Genomic DNA, 15831 nt, shown 5'->3' on the forward strand with positions numbered 1-15831 from the left:
ATGTTTCTCTCCCTCTTTCTCTGTTTCTGGTACTAGGGATCGTTGGATCCCTACTACTTCAGTCAGCTAACAGCATATGAGGTGATTTGGGGGAATCTCTGGGAACATAGCTATTTTTATGTTGTCTTTGTTCTTATTTAGAGTGTGGCATCTTACTCCTTATCTCCCTTGGTCTATGCCTATTGTCTTTCCTTGCAGATATTATGTTCTAGTTCAGCCTATCTAAAACATAAATGATGCAGTTCTTCCAGAGCTGAGAGTATTGCTTGAATGACAGGGAGGTGACCTGAGGAATCTGCTTGTCTAGAGTAATAAATAGCAAGTTCTCCTGTTGGCAGCCCCATGTTTCACTCTGTCTACCCTGGTTCATGATGCTTCCCCATCCCTGTGCGCTTGGATTTTTGTACTTCTGTCTGGCTTACTAGTGACTTTTATTAGTGACTTTTCCTCTGTAGCATCAGAGTTTGACATTTCTTCCCCTGCTGAGTCACTTACCTTTTCCCCAGCTATCATCTAGATTCTGTTCATATCCTTCACTTTGCTGTCTTGTACCTCTGCTTCTCTTTGTACACTCAAATCTTTATTATTCTTTTGTATTCATTGTTTTGATGTTTCAGGGGATGAAAGAATCATGTTTTTGGTTGCTAGTTAAAGCCTTCCAGCAGAGAAGGTAGGAATGACCTTGACTTACACACCTATTCCTCCTCCTGCCTAACCAGAAAGCTAGGTTTCTTCCAGTATGTGGCCATGGAAAAATATGTACTGCTTTGTTCCTATAACTGTTTTTACTCCTTAACTGTTGTTTAATAGTGAAACATATCGGTCTTAACTTTATTTTATTTCCAGTACAAGTTATTAGGTTTTTCAAGGTGCTTCCAGGTTTTCACGATTAAAAACTGGTTGGGGCTGGCGGCTCAGCAATAAAGAGCACTGGCTGCTTTAGTAGATGACACAAGCAGAGTTCTCAGCACCCACTTGGCAGCTCACCCACATGACCCTTTTCTGGCCTTTGAGGACACTTCAAGCACATGATGTACAGGCATACATACATGGTGTCAAAACACCAATACACATAAGATAAAGATGAATGGTGTATTGGTTTTTAATAATATTTATTTTACTTCATGTGCATTGGTGTTTTGCCTGGATGTATGTTTGTGTAAGGCTATCAGTCAGATCTCCTGGAATTAGAGTTACAGTCATGAGCTGCCACATGGATGCTAGGAATTGAATCCTGGTCCTTTGGAAGTGCTCTTAATCACTGAGATCTCTCTCCAGCCCCTAAAATTTTTAAATATGTATTTTTATAAAAATAATTAACTGTTTTTACACAATTCTTTTTCTTGTGTTCATATGAGTTCCTCTACTGAAATACTGCCTTATTTTTTCCGCATTTTATACTTGATGAGAAAAGGTAATTATAAAACCTCAGTCCTTTAAAACAAATTTGTTATTGTTGTTCATGACGCTGGCATTCTTGATGTAGCTCAGGGTGACCCAGAAGTCACAGTTTTTATCCTCTTGCCTCAGCTTTGCAAGTGCTGGGATTATAGGTATGTGCCACCTTGCCCATCCTCTTTTTCAAATGTTTTATTGAGAAATATCTGTCTGTCCTGTCAGTCTCAGAAGGCAACAACATCCTGGGACTTGAATTTAAGATAATTGAGCTTGGCAGAAATTGCTGAGTAATCTCTCTCTGGCCCTGTTTTTATTTGTTTATTTTGGTTTTTTGAGACAGAGTTTCTTTGTGTATCCTCGGCTGTCCTGGAACTCACTCTGTAGATCAGGCTAGCCTCGTATTTAGAGATCCACCTGCCTCTGCATCCCCAGTGCTGGGATTAAAGGCGTGCACCACCATCACCCAGCTTGGCCCTATTTTTAAAAGCCTGTTTATTTCACTTGGTATGTGTACACACACATTTACTTTAAAAGTATTAAAATGTACTTGATTATTTGGTGCTATGGTGCTAATACGGTACTGATAATTATGTTACCACTCTAAAGTTCAAGAAATCATGCATTCTAGCCGGGCATTGGTGGCGTACGCCTTTAATCCCAGCACTCGGGAGGCAGAGGCAAGTGCATATCTGTGAGTTCAAAGAGCCAGCCTGGTCTACAGAGCAAGTTCCAGGACAGGCTCCAAAGCTACACAGAGAAACCCTATCTCAAAAAACCAAGAAAAAGAAGGAAATTATGCATTCTAAAGACAGAGTTCCCATTGACTATAGACTTTTCTGCAGATGTGGGTGACCAGTCACAGAAGATAATTTTATTTTTGGTTGATGAAAACTCCTTTTTTGTCAAATTCACACAATTTGAATTGACAATGAGAATTCACACAGTTTGTTTCTTTAAACTCTATTATAAGAATGTGCTCACTTTAAATGTGATAGAACCTTCTTTACTTCTTGGACATCTGTAATGTCGAAACGAATTCTAAACTCAATAGAACCATTTTATATCAAATCTAAGAGAAATGACAAAAACTTGGCTAGAGAGATTATAGTCAGTGGTCAAGATCACTGCCTACACTTCTAGAGGACCTGGCTCAATTCCTAGCACCCACATGATTCCAGTTCCAGGGAATCTGATGCTCTCTTCTGACCTCCATGGGCCCTGGGCACAGTTTTGATCACAGATATAACATGCAAACAAAACACCCATGCACATTAAGTAAAAGAAAAGTTCTTTAAAATCAAATAATGAAGTTTGGGGGCTGGTGAGATAGCTCAGTGGTTAAGAACTGAGGACCTGAGTTTGAGTTCCAGCACCTACAAAGCAGTTTATAACTGTCTACAACTCCATTATCAGGGGATCCTATGCCCTCTTTTGAACTCTGTGGTCTACAAACATACATACAGGCACAACATTTATACATAGAATAAAATAAGTCTAAAATAAGGTTAAAAATGAAGTTTTAAACACTCGTGAAATTTTCTTTAATAGTTTGAATTCTTAATGTTTGTATAATAAAATTAAAACATGACTAGATGTTTTAGACCAAGATTTACTGGGTCAAGTTCACACACCATACAATTTTTCCCCTTTAAGTGATCAATTTGGCTCTTTAGTATATTCATAAAGTTATACAACAGTTACCATGGTGTGCTTCTAGGACATTTCCTCAAACTCTTTAGTAGTGTCATTCACTACCCCTCCTTTCAGCCCCTAGCAACTACTCATTTAATCACTGGAGCTTTATTTAAAAGAAGCATCTCCCTGCTGGGCAACTTTAAAATAATGTTTTGAGAGTATAATTACTTCATTTTCCCCATCCCCTTTTCTCTCTCCAAATCCTCCTTGCTCTCTTTCAAATTCATGGCCCTTTTTTGTTATACATATGTATATTCCCAAATACATCATATAACCTGATCAGCCTACATAACATAACATGCATGTAAGTTTTCAGAGCTAACTGTTTTGGTAGCCAGTGAATGTGCTCTTCCCATGGGAAGACTATATCTTGATGGCCTGTAGTCCTTTTGTCTAGGGTTCAAGCCTGCTGAGCTTCCCCTTTCCATTTTAGCTAGTCTCTAGTGTCATGTTTGGGCAGTCAGGTTGATGACACTTCACGCTGTAGCTTCTGTCTTTTCTAAGAAGATACAGTCTTAACAGAAAACTCTATTTCTCTGGCTCTTAGTATTTTGCATTCTCTTTCAAAATGATTCCTGAGCCTTGGGTGTAGGAGTTAGATTTTAGGCTGCACAATTGCGTTTTCATTGTTTGTGGTTTTCTGTAATGGTCTCTGTCTGTTGCAAAGAGAAGTTTCCCTGATGAGTGGTGCACTTTCCTGGCTAGACCCTGGAGAAGGATGGCATTGCCCTTTAATACCAGCAGAGGCTGCTGGATGTGAATTCAATACCAGCCTGGTTTACATAGTCTGTTCCAGACTAGGCAGAGCTGTATAGTGAGACTCGGTCTTACAAGAGTATTTGTCCTTATTCTGTTCTTTGAAAAACACCTTTTATGTTTGAGGCCCTTTACTTTTCTATGTAGGGAGTGCGGGAGGAAGAAGGTGGGTATGGGTGTATTGAGTCCTGAAGACATGGCTCAGAGGTTAAGTCTACTTGCAAAAGACCCTAGTTCAGTTCCTAGCACTCACATAGTAGCTCACAACCATCTCCTAACACAAGTTCCAGAGGATTTGACATCCTCTTCTGTTTGCTTTGGACACCATGCATGCCTGTGGTTTGCATATATATATGCATTCACATAAAATAAACCTTTGAAAAAGTAAAATATGTTGACTTACTGCATTGTAATTTGAGTATACTTTGCGGAAGAATTGACATTTTTCCAATATTGAACTTTCTTAATCAATAATATGGTGTCGAGGCTTTAGCAATGCCTCAGCCAAGTTCGATTTCCAGCACTCACATGGTGGCTCACAACCATCTGTAACTCCAGTTCCAAGAGATCTGATACCCTTTTCTGGCTTCTTCTACAAGAGCATCAGGCATGCATGTGGTTCACAGGTAAATAAAACATCCATACACATAAAATAAGTTAAAAAATAAAAGCAAAACATCATGCAGCCCTCCACTAAGATTTTAAATCTTTCTCATAAATTTGTAATTTTTTCCCTAAGATTGTATTTCTCTTATGGAATTTGTGTCTGGGTTATAGACGGGGTAGATGTTATAGTGGGCCAACCCCAGGCCCAGGATGTGGGTCTGAGTGCTATCTGAGCTGGTCCACAGAACCGATTCCGTCAAGTGAGAGATAGTGAGGGACAGAGCCAGCTGTACTAGGCCTATGCCATCGGAACCAACTCTTCCCACACCATATGAGGGGTATGGCTATCTGTCCAAGCATTGGAGGTAGGGTGGGGCTCTTCTGCTGCAGTGTCGAGTAAGGGACAGGACCAGCTGTCCCAGGGTAGTGAGGGGTGGGGCCGGCTTCAGCATGGCCTTCAGATTTCAACATGCATGGTTCCTATGACCCCCTGTAGCAACATGGACCTGGATTGTCCATGACCCTGGTGGCAGCACAACCCTCAGACACCAACATGGTCTGAAGTGGCTGTCCAGACTCTGGGCATCTGCACAGCCCTTCTTGGTAACAGGAACCAAGGACATTAGCTCATACCCTGACTGCTGCTGGGCCACGGACCCAGACCCCTGACATCAGCATGGCCTTTGACAATATTAGGAGCCATGGACATCAACACAGATCCTGGTCCAGACAATAGTACAGCCCCAGGTGTCAGTGCAGGTCATTCATATTGACATGGCCCCAGGTTATGGCCTGGACCCCTACGCATCCCGTGTGGCCCCTGGTGGCACCACAGGTCACAGACTAAAATAAAACACAGCCCTGGTTGTGGTCAGGTGTTACCATGGCTCCAGGTGGTAGCCCAGACCCCTGACGTCTGCATGGCCTTCAATAGTATGAGAATCATAGGCATCAACACAGACCTTGACTGTGGTAAGGCCATGGACCCAGGCAGGGCCCCCAGCTACAGTGCCAGGATGTTACCATGGCACCTGTGGCAGTGCAGGCCACTCAAATCTGTTTGGCCTTGACTGCAATGTGACCCTCAGACACTAAAATGACCGTAGACCGTGACTTCAGTAGGACCACAGACCCAGACATTACCCTGGGCCCAGGTGGCAAGCAGGCTGCAACACCAGCCCATTCCTCACCACCCTTGCTTCTTCAGAACTGCTTCTTACCACAGCACACACCATTCTGCCTCCCCTTCTTTCCCATTTCTCCACCATCTACTTGTTTATCATAATGGCACCCATCCTGAGGGTGCTGGGATGGCCTATGGATGTGTTTAGGTAGCCTGGGTCGTGAGACCCCAACCTGAGCCACTTTGTGTCTTCTGTTTTAAGGAGAATATTTATGAATGAGGTCTCACACAACTACCTTAGTCTATACTGAGACTCATTTGTAATCAATGACCTTGAATTCCTGGTCCTCCTGCCTCCATCTCCCATGTGTCCAGATTGCAGGGATTCATGGGTGTTAGGCATGTACAGACTGAGTTATAATCCCAGCTTGATTTTTGCATGTGATCTTGATCCTCACAGTATGATACGTTCTTTTCAGTAGATCTGAGTCTCTTAAATCTTGGATGTGGATAAATATGCACTGTTGTGGAAACTTGTGTTGTACTTGTCTCTTCTAATCTTGTTATACATTGGTTAGGAACTGAAGTGTACTGTTGAAGGGTCTTTAGTTTCTTAGAGTTAAATTCTTTGTAGTAAACAGCCTTCAATTAGCTTTCTGAGAATACTTGCTTGTTGAGTGCAGACTTCCTGCCAGCCTGGTTCTAGAGCCCCATCAGTCCCAAATGAACACACAGGAGGCTATATTAATTATGAAGCTGTTGACCATTTGCTTGTTTCTTACTGGCTATCTCTGACTTAAGTATTTACCCCATAATTGTAAATCTAAGTATTTCTCTTACCGGAGAAAGGGTCTGAACCTCTTACTTCTATGGCGGCTACATGATGTCTCCCTCTGTTTTTCCTCCCCAGAGTCCTTCTTGACTCTTAGTCCCACCTATTGGCCAACAGTGCTTTATTCAACAACCAATAAGAGGCAGATTTCAGAATGACATCTCCCATCACTTGCTTCTTGCTGAGCAAAAGTTTATCAGATTCATGAAGAATGGAAAATCCTTCTGAATTTTTATTTTTTAAATATGTGCAGGTGTCCACAGAGGCCACAGGTATCATGGAAATTCAGACACTTGTGAGACATTTGATGTGCTGGGAATTGAACTTGTAAGAGCAGTGCACATACTCTTGACTGCTGAGCTTATCTTTTTTAAACATTGCACTTGGGAGAGAATAGTTATGGTTATTGCTGATGGTTCCTTTTATTTTTTTTTCCCAGTTGACCTTTACTACAGTTATTGGCAGAATCTCATTGTCTGACTTGGACTTGGATATGTAGTTCAGACAGGCTTTGAACCTGCAATCTTTCTACCTTAGTTGATACTTAAACATTTTAAATATCTATGGGGCCTGTTCAAAGGCATCTGTTGCCAAACCTCCTGACCTGAGTTTGACCCCAGGGTCCACATAGTTGAGAGAGCTGACCCTGAATGTTGTCCTTAACCCATGTGTGTGCCCCCATGAAGAAATTAAAACTTAATAGAGTATTTTTTATAAAATAATACTTAGATAATTAATAAGTGAATGTGTGCCCAAAAACCTTTCTTTTAAGATTAAAAAAATAGCACTGTGGGCCTGGAGAGGTAGCTCAGTGGTTAAGAGCACTGGTTATTCTTCACACAGCTCTCTGTATAGTCTGTTATTGTTCTTCATATTAGAATACCCCCCATAAGATTCTTGAGTATGAGTGTTTTAGTTAGGATTTCTATGGTGACTCTTAGAAAGAAAGGAAACATTTAATTGGAGGCTTGCTTGTAGTTTTAGAGGGTTAGTGCATTGTCATCATGGGGGGGGAGTATGGCAGCATGCAGACAGATGTGGTGCTGGAGAGGTAGCTGAGAGTTCTGAATCCAAGGGCAGCAGGCTTGCCTTGAACTTCTAAAACCTCGAAGCCCTCCCCCAGTGACACACCTCTTCCACAAGGCCACATACACTCCAACAAGGCCACGCCTTCTAATAGTGCCACTCCATATGAGCCTATAGGGACCATTTTTCTTCAACCATCACAAATGAGTGATTCCCACTTTTTTCCAGGAACTAATTTATGGTAATTTATAAGGAGGCACTGTCTGTTTAATGAATATATGTTAATGCAAATGTAGACCATTAATTGGTTTGCTTTGGTTTTTTTTTGTTGTTGTTGTTGTTGTTTTTTGTTTTGTTTTGTTTTTTTGAGGCAGGGTTTCTCTAGCTCTGGCTGTCCTGGAGACTATGTGACTTTCTTATTATTTGTGAAAAGAACTTGTTAAGAAAACTCCCAGAAGATAGAAATACCAATACTGGAGTGATGCCTTGTGGTTAAGAGCACTGGCTGCTTTCCCAGAGAACCTGGATTCAATTCCCAGCACCCACATGGCAGTCCACAATGTCTATAACTCCAGTTCTAAGGAATCCAACATGCTCACACATACAGACACAGGTGCAGGTCAAAAGCCAATGCACATAAAATAAAAATAAACAGGCCATTTAAAAAAAGAAACATCAATATTTCAAATCTGGGAAATAGAAAACATGAATAAGTAAGACTGTTTTAGAGCTGAGTGTATGGCTTACCAAGTTAGTAGAGTGCTTGCTAGCACGAATAAAGCCCATTCAGTCCCTAGTATCACATGAAACCAAGTGTAATGGTACACACCTGCAACCCCAACGTTTTGGGAGAGGCAGGAGGATCGGTGTAGTTCAAGTTTGGACTGCTTGAAACTATCTCACAACAAAAAGAAAGTAATATTCTAAATCATGGTGGGCACAGGGGATCAGTGGAACAGTCATGGAAGAGGTTGTAAAACCTTCAAAAACAAGTATTGTGTGCTTGCACTACCTTTTAGTGGTGTTTCTCTGAACTTCAGGAGCCGTTGTTGGTCTGTATAGTGAAATAGCCATAGGATCACACATGGCAGCCCCTCACATGTGGCAGCACCGCAGTCCACCTCACCACCTGTCTCTGTAGAGGTTATTGTAAAGATGATCTAAACATCCATCCTGCTTTGTGTGGTTACACCAACCGCCCTTTTACCACACTGGGGTTGCTCACTGCATCCCAGAGATGGATGCTTCAAGGAGCAATTGGCTTCCTATGATCCACTGTTCAACAGTAATGGAGAAATGTCTGGGTCTTTCTGGCTTTTCTCTTCTGCATCGTATAATGATGGCAAATGTTGGGAGACATCAGTGGAATTGAGCATGAGAATTCTTGTAGCCTCTTGAAAACAGAATCAACCCACTGAATCAGAAATTAAGCTGACTTCAGTGAGCACAACAATGGTTGAAAGGTCAAGGATCCCTAAAACTATTGTAGAACTCATTGTTTGATTTGAGGGCTTTAAAAAAGGGCATGTATTTAGGAATGTGCTGTGCTTTTTGGATTTGTAAAGTTTTGTTACCTGAGTTTTGACTTGCTGTCACAGAAGGATGCTGTGCAGTGGTCTCGAAATGTAGCTGCAGTGGATGGAGAAGAGCCAGAGGACTCTGCTGATGTGGAAAGCTGTGGGTCTAATGAAACCAGCACTGTGAGTGGTGAAAATGACGGTAAGTGCTAGAACAAGAGGTGGGAAGAGACCAAACAGTTCCTAGGGACTAAACCTTTGTTTTCTTGTCTTCCAGTATCTCTGGATGAAACATCATCGAATGCGTCCTGTTCTGCAGAGTCTCAGAGCCGGCCCCTCTCCAATCCCAGGGACAGCCACAGGACTTCCTCACAGGTAATGAGGTGCATTGGTGACAGGATAAGAGAGTGGGTAGGTGAGAGCAGATACATGACAAGATTCTTTCATCTTCAACAGATGGTCGGGAGATGTGTGTGAACAGTGTAGAGAGTAAGATTGATTGTTATAACATTTTATTATTTTTATTTTGAGACAGGGTCTTAACTGTGTGATTCTGGCTAGCCCTTGACCTTGCTATGTAGACCATCCTTGTCTTGAACTCAGAGATAATTTGCTTGCCTCTGCCTCCCCCCACCCCCCACTTGCTGGTAACATTTTTAGAAGCAGGCGTATTAGGCCTGAGAGTAGTGCCTAGGTAATTATGTTGATGGGTTTTTGTTGTTGCTTTTTTTTTTTTTTTTTTTTGAGATGGGTTTCTCTCTATAGCCCTGGCTTTCCTGGAACTTGTTCTGTAAAACTCACCGGCCTCTGCCTCCTAAGTGTTGGGAATTAAGGGGTGCACCATCAGCCCCTGGCTGTAATTATGTTTCTCCTTCTACTATTTCTTTTTTATTTTCCTCACCCCCCCCCCACCCATGTAGCCCAGACTAGCCTAACTTGCTAGCCAAGAATGGCCTTGAGCTCCTGATTCTCCTGTCATTGTCTCCTAGATGCTCCTAAGTGCTTCAATTACAGGTGTGTGCCACCGTTAATTATTTCATTCTGCTAGTTCTTTTTTCCTGTCCTGGAACTCACTCTGTAGATAAGGCTGGCCTCGAACTCACAGAGATCTGCCTGCCTCTGCCTCCTAAAGTGCTGGGATTAAAGGCGTGCGCCACTACTGCCTAGTCAACTGCTAGCTCTTACACCATGTTTATAAATGTACAGGAGGGAGTTACAGTGCATGGAGAGTATGACAACATGAACTTGAGAGGCAGCAGTGTGAAAGGTGACCTTGCCAACTTCCTTTTCTTCTACAGGTCTGGCCTTGTGCAGGTTAGGCAAACACTCTACCACTGGGCTATATCTCTGTCACTTCAGTTGTAACAAGATCCCCATCTATAGGATGGGAACATTGGTGTAGGATTCTTTCCCCCACCCCCATCTGAGGTGGGGGGGTGCTTGGTGCATTCATGATTGGCCCATGCTTATACTAACATTGCCTGGGAAATTTGTGTGCGGGTGAACTCTTTTATTTCTTTTTTATTTTATGCATATGAATGTTTTGTATTCTTGTGTGTGTGCACTGTATATATGGTCTGGAGTAGGGCCTGAAAAAGAATTAGATCCCTTGGAACTGTAGTTACAGATGCTTGTGAGCTGCCATCCATGTGGGATCAGGAATCAAACCCTGGTTCTGCTGAACTGTCTCTCCAGACCCTACATAAACGAGAGAGGGCGGGGGAGGGAGGGGGGAGAGAGAGAGACGACAGGGGGAGAGATGGAGAGAGATGTGTGAGAGTGTATTTCATACTAGCCACAGTTGTGGAGTTCTAAAGATGACTTTGGAGTGTCAGTTCTCTTCTGTTAGCTGTTGGGATTGAACAAAGGCCATCAGGTTGGGCATCAAGTGTCATTAGCCATTGGACCCACATCAGCAACCCTTCACATAATCTAATTCTTAAAAGTGAATGAGTAGAGCCGGGCGTTGGTGGCGCACACCTTTAATCCCAGCACTCGGGAGGCAGAGGCAGGCGGATCTCTGTTAAGTTCGAGACCAGCCTGGACTACCAAGCGAGTTCCAGGACAGCCTCCAAAGCCACAGAGAAACCCTGTCTCGAAAAACCAAAAAAAAAAAAAAAAAAAAAAAAAGTGAACGAGTAGGGCAAAGCCAAAGGAGTGTTGTAGTGGCCCCATGGATGACTCCTTTCTTTTTTAAAATTCCTCCTGGGAACACAGGCAAACAAGCAAAAGAAAAAGACGGGGGTCATGCTGCCTCGTGTTGTCCTGACTCCTCTGAAGGTGAACGGGGCCCACGTGGAATCTGCATCAGGTATGTGTGGCCTCGTTGGTTGTGATGCTTTTCCCTAGGGTCCTGGAGACCTGGCTTTGTCAGCAGCCTTTGACTTAGCATTGTGATGCCAATAGAGTTATTGAGTTCAAGAGCCATGAAAACCCACGAACGCAGTGTACAGTTGTGGTGAGGGCTTTGTGTTGGGTTCTACCATACAACCTCCTCTTGCCTCCATGGTCAGCTGTGAACATCTGATGATGACTTTGCCAGTACTTTGTAGTTTGACATAAAAGCTGTGGTTTGGTGTTCTTTAGTGACATTTTAAAACCATACCATGAGGTAGTGATCTCTGCTAGCCAAGGACTGGGAGCCAGAAGTGTATCAGGGAGGTGGCAGCATACCAGGGAGAGTTGGGAGAACTAAACTTGTCTGAGAGCCATGAGTACAGCCTGTAATGCTTTTGACCAATGGAATGCTGTGCCTTTAGGGTTTTCAAGCCGCCTTGCCGATGGCGAGAGTGGCAGCCCATCCAGCAGCAGCAGCGGCTCTCTGGCCTTGGGTAACACTGCTATTCGAGGCCAGGCTGAGGTCACCCGGGACCATGCCCCACTCTTGAGAGGCTTCCGGAAGCCAGCTACAGGTGAGTGGGTTGGCACGTGTTTCTCTGCCTGAAAAAGAGCCCTCTGCAGGCGGGGCAGTGGCGGCACAGGCTTTTGATCCTAGCACTCTGCTGAGGCAGGCAAATCTCTGTGAGTTCAAGGCCTGTCTGGTCTACAGAGCTGGTTCCAGGACAGCTTAGGGCTTTTACACAGAGAAACCATGTATTGAAAAACAAACACAAGCCGGGCGTTGATGGCGCACGCCTTTAATCCCAGCACTCGGGAGGCAGAGGCAGGTGGATCTCTGTGAGTTCGAGGCCAGGCTGGACCGACAGCCTCCAAAACAGAGAAAGAAAAGAAAAAGAAAAGAAAAACAAACACAAAAAAGAGCCCCCTGCAGGCCTGAAGGTAGAATGATATCTTCTCCAGTTCCTTTGTCAGTTTAATTTTGCTTCTTAGATGATTTGCTGTTGTTTGTTTTTGTTTTTTTTCCCCTTGAATTTTGATTATTTCATGTGAGTAAACTCATAGCAGAAATGGAGTCACATTGTTTCTTGTCTAGCCCATACCTACCTTGATATTGTTTCACAAGTGTTTAAATTACCCTCTTCTTCATGAAGGATCCCCATGTCCATTTTGAGGAGTATAGCATCCTGCTTATACTCAGCATCCATAGTCCATTAGACGCTCCATTGTTTCAGCCTAGGCAGTGTGTTGAGTGGGAACATGTGTTGAATTTGGAGTGTACAAACAAACTCAGTAGGGCTATCTGCAAGGCTAGTATGCTGTTTGCTATTTTCAGGATTGGTGTCTAAAGGCCCATCCTGCTATGGTTGTTTTGTAGTTGGGCTGTGTGAAACCATTATAAGACTAGCTTTGAATTCTGAAAAATCAGAATGTGTTATTCCCAAGTGGAAATGAGCTTTCACTGTCTTGATGCAGTTACAGTTTAGCAGCAGTGCTTAATCCAAGATCTTCAGCTATCTTTGTTTTTTCTTTTTTCTTTTTCAAATAAAAATAACATTTGCATATTTCAAAAAGCTGTGACCCTTCACTTGGCTTTTAATAACCTTTAGTACATGTCTGCCTGGAGAACATACCTCATTCACTAAGCCTTCTGGGTAGGTGTTTCTGTAGTACACTAACTAAATTTGCTTCTCTGGTTTGGCTTTGTGGGGCTTGTTCTCCAGCCTTAGTGGGAAGCTTAGAACCTGTCCTGTCTGGTTTTCTTGGGAAGAATGTCTTCCTCAGGCTTTGATCCCAGGGGAAGCAAGCCTGAATGTTCTCAGGATTTTTTTTTTCCTTAAGTTGAAAATTTGTACCCTTACTTCCAAAACTGCAGGTCAGATGAAGCGCAACAGAGGGGAAGAGGTAGATTTTGAGACACCTGGGTCCATTCTTGTCAACACCAACCTTCGTGCTCTGATAAATTCTCGGACCTTCCACGCCCTGCCGTCACACTTCCAGCAGCAACTGCTCTTCCTCCTGCCTGAAGTGGATAGACAGGTGCCAGTACACAGTCCCTCTTGGTTTCTGTCTAGGCGGCATCCTGTTTTCTCAAGATGCCTTACTTTCTTTTTTATTTTATCCCTTGCCTCTACTAGGTGGGGACAGATGGCCTATTGCGCCTCAGTAGCAGTGCACTCAATAATGAGTTTTTCACCCATGCAGCTCAGAGCTGGCGGGAACGCCTTGCTGATGGTGAGTAGACTTCATTACACATGGCTTGAGATGACTGTTGTGCTCGATATTTTGTAGCTCTGAGGTTAAGAATGTTGCCTGCTGTTGAGTGAATCCCAGCACTTTGAATCCCAGCACTTGGGAGGCAGAGGCAGGCCAGGTGGATCTCTGAGTTTCAGGACAGCCAGGGCTACACAGAGAAATTCTATCTTGGAAAAAAAAAATAAAAATAATAATGTTGCCTTGTCTTCTAGAGAACCCAGGTTCAATTCCCAACACCTACATGGATACTCAGAATTGTCTGTTACTCTACTTCTTGGGGATCTGATGTCTTCTTCTGGCTTCCTTCTAGTGTGCTAGGCATGCACTTGGTATACAGATTTACATGCAAACAAAACATAATGGCATTTGTGTGTATGTATGAGAGAAAGCCCCTCAGATGACATATTCAGTGCCACCATGCTCTTTTAGTCATAGCCACTTAGAGTAAATGCTAACTTCTCTGAATTTAGTTTTCTATAATAGCTTCATGATAAATGTGTGGAAAGGATCTCAAGACTAGCCCTATGTTTCATTATTATTGGCATTTTATGTGCAGAGCTGAGATTTATTACAGCAAAATAATATAAAGTAAAATCAGCAATGGGAGAAGGCACACAGGTAAGATGCCAGCCAACAGCCAGGCACAGGTTTCCAAAGTCCTTTCTGTGGTGGTAAGCACAGTGTGAAAATGTCTACCAAGAAAGTTTAGTAAAGGCTTGGTACCCAGAAATTTTTTGTTTCTTTGTTTATGTATGTATGACTATGTGCACATGAGTCCAGGTGCCTGCAGAGGCCAGAGGTGTTAGATCCCCTGGAACTTGAGTTACAGGAGTTGTAAGCCACCTGATAGATTCTCAGAACCAAACTTAAGCACTGTACCCTGGTACCCAGGATTCCTTTTCTTTTTTCTTTATTTTATTTTATTTTGAATATGCATTGATGTTCTGTTTAATATGCATTGGTGTTCTGTTTTGCCTGTGGAAAGGCATTGGGTTGTAGTTACAGACAGTTGTCAGCTGCCATGTGAGTGCTGGGAGTTGAACCTGGGTCCCCTGTAAGAGTAGCCAGTGCTCTTAACCACTGAGCCATCTCTCCAGCCCCCAGGATTTCTTTTGATTCTGTTGGGAGCCATTGCTAGTCCTAAAAGGAAATCAAGCCCTCATTTTTTCACCATCTTGTTTATCAAGAGGTATTAATATAATACATTGGCTTCTAAAAAGAAAGCAGGTGTCGTTAGCACTAATGACATTATTAGCATCAAGAGCAGTACAGTGAGTCACTCATCTGTTAGTGTGAGTGTTTGAAATCCAAGCTCCTGGAGGCCACCAAATGAGTGGCCGCAAAGATAAATATTCAGGTCTGCAGTAGTAACTTTTTCTACATAAGGAGTAAGAATGGTTCTGCTGTTTGTTCATTGTTTGGATTAGTGTATTGCTTGCTCTGAACTAATTACAGAGGGAGAAATCTTTCTTATAGTAGAAGTGTTACTTCTGTCCTAAGCATGCCCTGAGAGGGCCACTGAGAGACAGGAGTTCTGTTCCTTTTAACTGCCTGGTCGTAGCTTTATGTATGCATGAAGACCTGATTTTAATCCCAGGACCCCCCCCCCACACACACACACACACATACAATCTGTGTGGTAGCCTGCTGCCTCTCAGCAACAGTCATCAACCCCACACTGGGGAGGTGGAGATAGGCTTGCTGGTCAGATAGCCTAGCCTATATGGTGAGTACCAGGCCTGTGAAAATCCTTACTTCAAACGAAATACCTCATCTTTGGGTAGAGATGGCTCAGCAGTTAAGAATATGGTTTGGGGTACCAATGTTGGATGTTGTAGCTCCAGAGGATCTCACAACATCTCCTAGCCTCAGCAGATATCTATATGCACATAAGCCATACATACACTCATAGACATAGAAGTAAAAATGAGTCTTTGAAATAAACAAACCAACTTTGATAGCTCCCAAGGTTTTCCTCTCCCCTCTACATGCATACATAGGCACATAGGTAGGTGCAGATGTGCATGTACACACACAAAAACAGTGCTTCTTATAGAACCAGAAGACTTGGGTGTCTGTAGGACAGGTACATTAGTATCCAGAATTCACTAACTGGAACTCACATTTCTCTTTAGGTGAATTCACTCATGAAATGCAAGTCAGGATAAGACAGGAAATGGAAAAGGAGAAGAAGATGGAGCAGTGGAAGGAAAAGTTCTTTGAAGACTACTATGGACAGAAGTAAGGCGCTGAGTGCTATGAGTTCTGGTGTGGGCATTTAGGGG

The 15831-nt window shown here is 43.0% G+C and overlaps 1 protein-coding gene across 3 annotated transcripts in view; it reads left to right on the forward strand.

Moving 5' to 3' along the window:
- Positions 1-15831, forward strand: part of Asxl1 (ASXL transcriptional regulator 1) — a 62049-nt gene that overhangs the window by 39197 nt on the left and 7021 nt on the right. For all 3 annotated transcript variants that reach the window (XM_005086071.4, XM_013125238.3, XM_040746514.1), the window contains exons 5-11: positions 9035-9155; positions 9231-9328; positions 11171-11264; positions 11713-11865; positions 13167-13330; positions 13429-13525; positions 15682-15787. In XM_005086071.4, the coding sequence (XP_005086128.1) occupies positions 9035-9155; positions 9231-9328; positions 11171-11264; positions 11713-11865; positions 13167-13330; positions 13429-13525; positions 15682-15787 (833 nt within the window). The remainder of the gene's footprint in view (positions 1-9034; positions 9156-9230; positions 9329-11170; positions 11265-11712; positions 11866-13166; positions 13331-13428; positions 13526-15681; positions 15788-15831) is intronic.

The sequence above is a fragment of the Mesocricetus auratus genome, unplaced genomic scaffold, assembly GCF_017639785.1.
Source record: "Mesocricetus auratus isolate SY011 unplaced genomic scaffold, BCM_Maur_2.0 Super-Scaffold_100004, whole genome shotgun sequence".
NCBI classification, from domain to species: domain Eukaryota; kingdom Metazoa; phylum Chordata; class Mammalia; order Rodentia; family Cricetidae; genus Mesocricetus; species Mesocricetus auratus.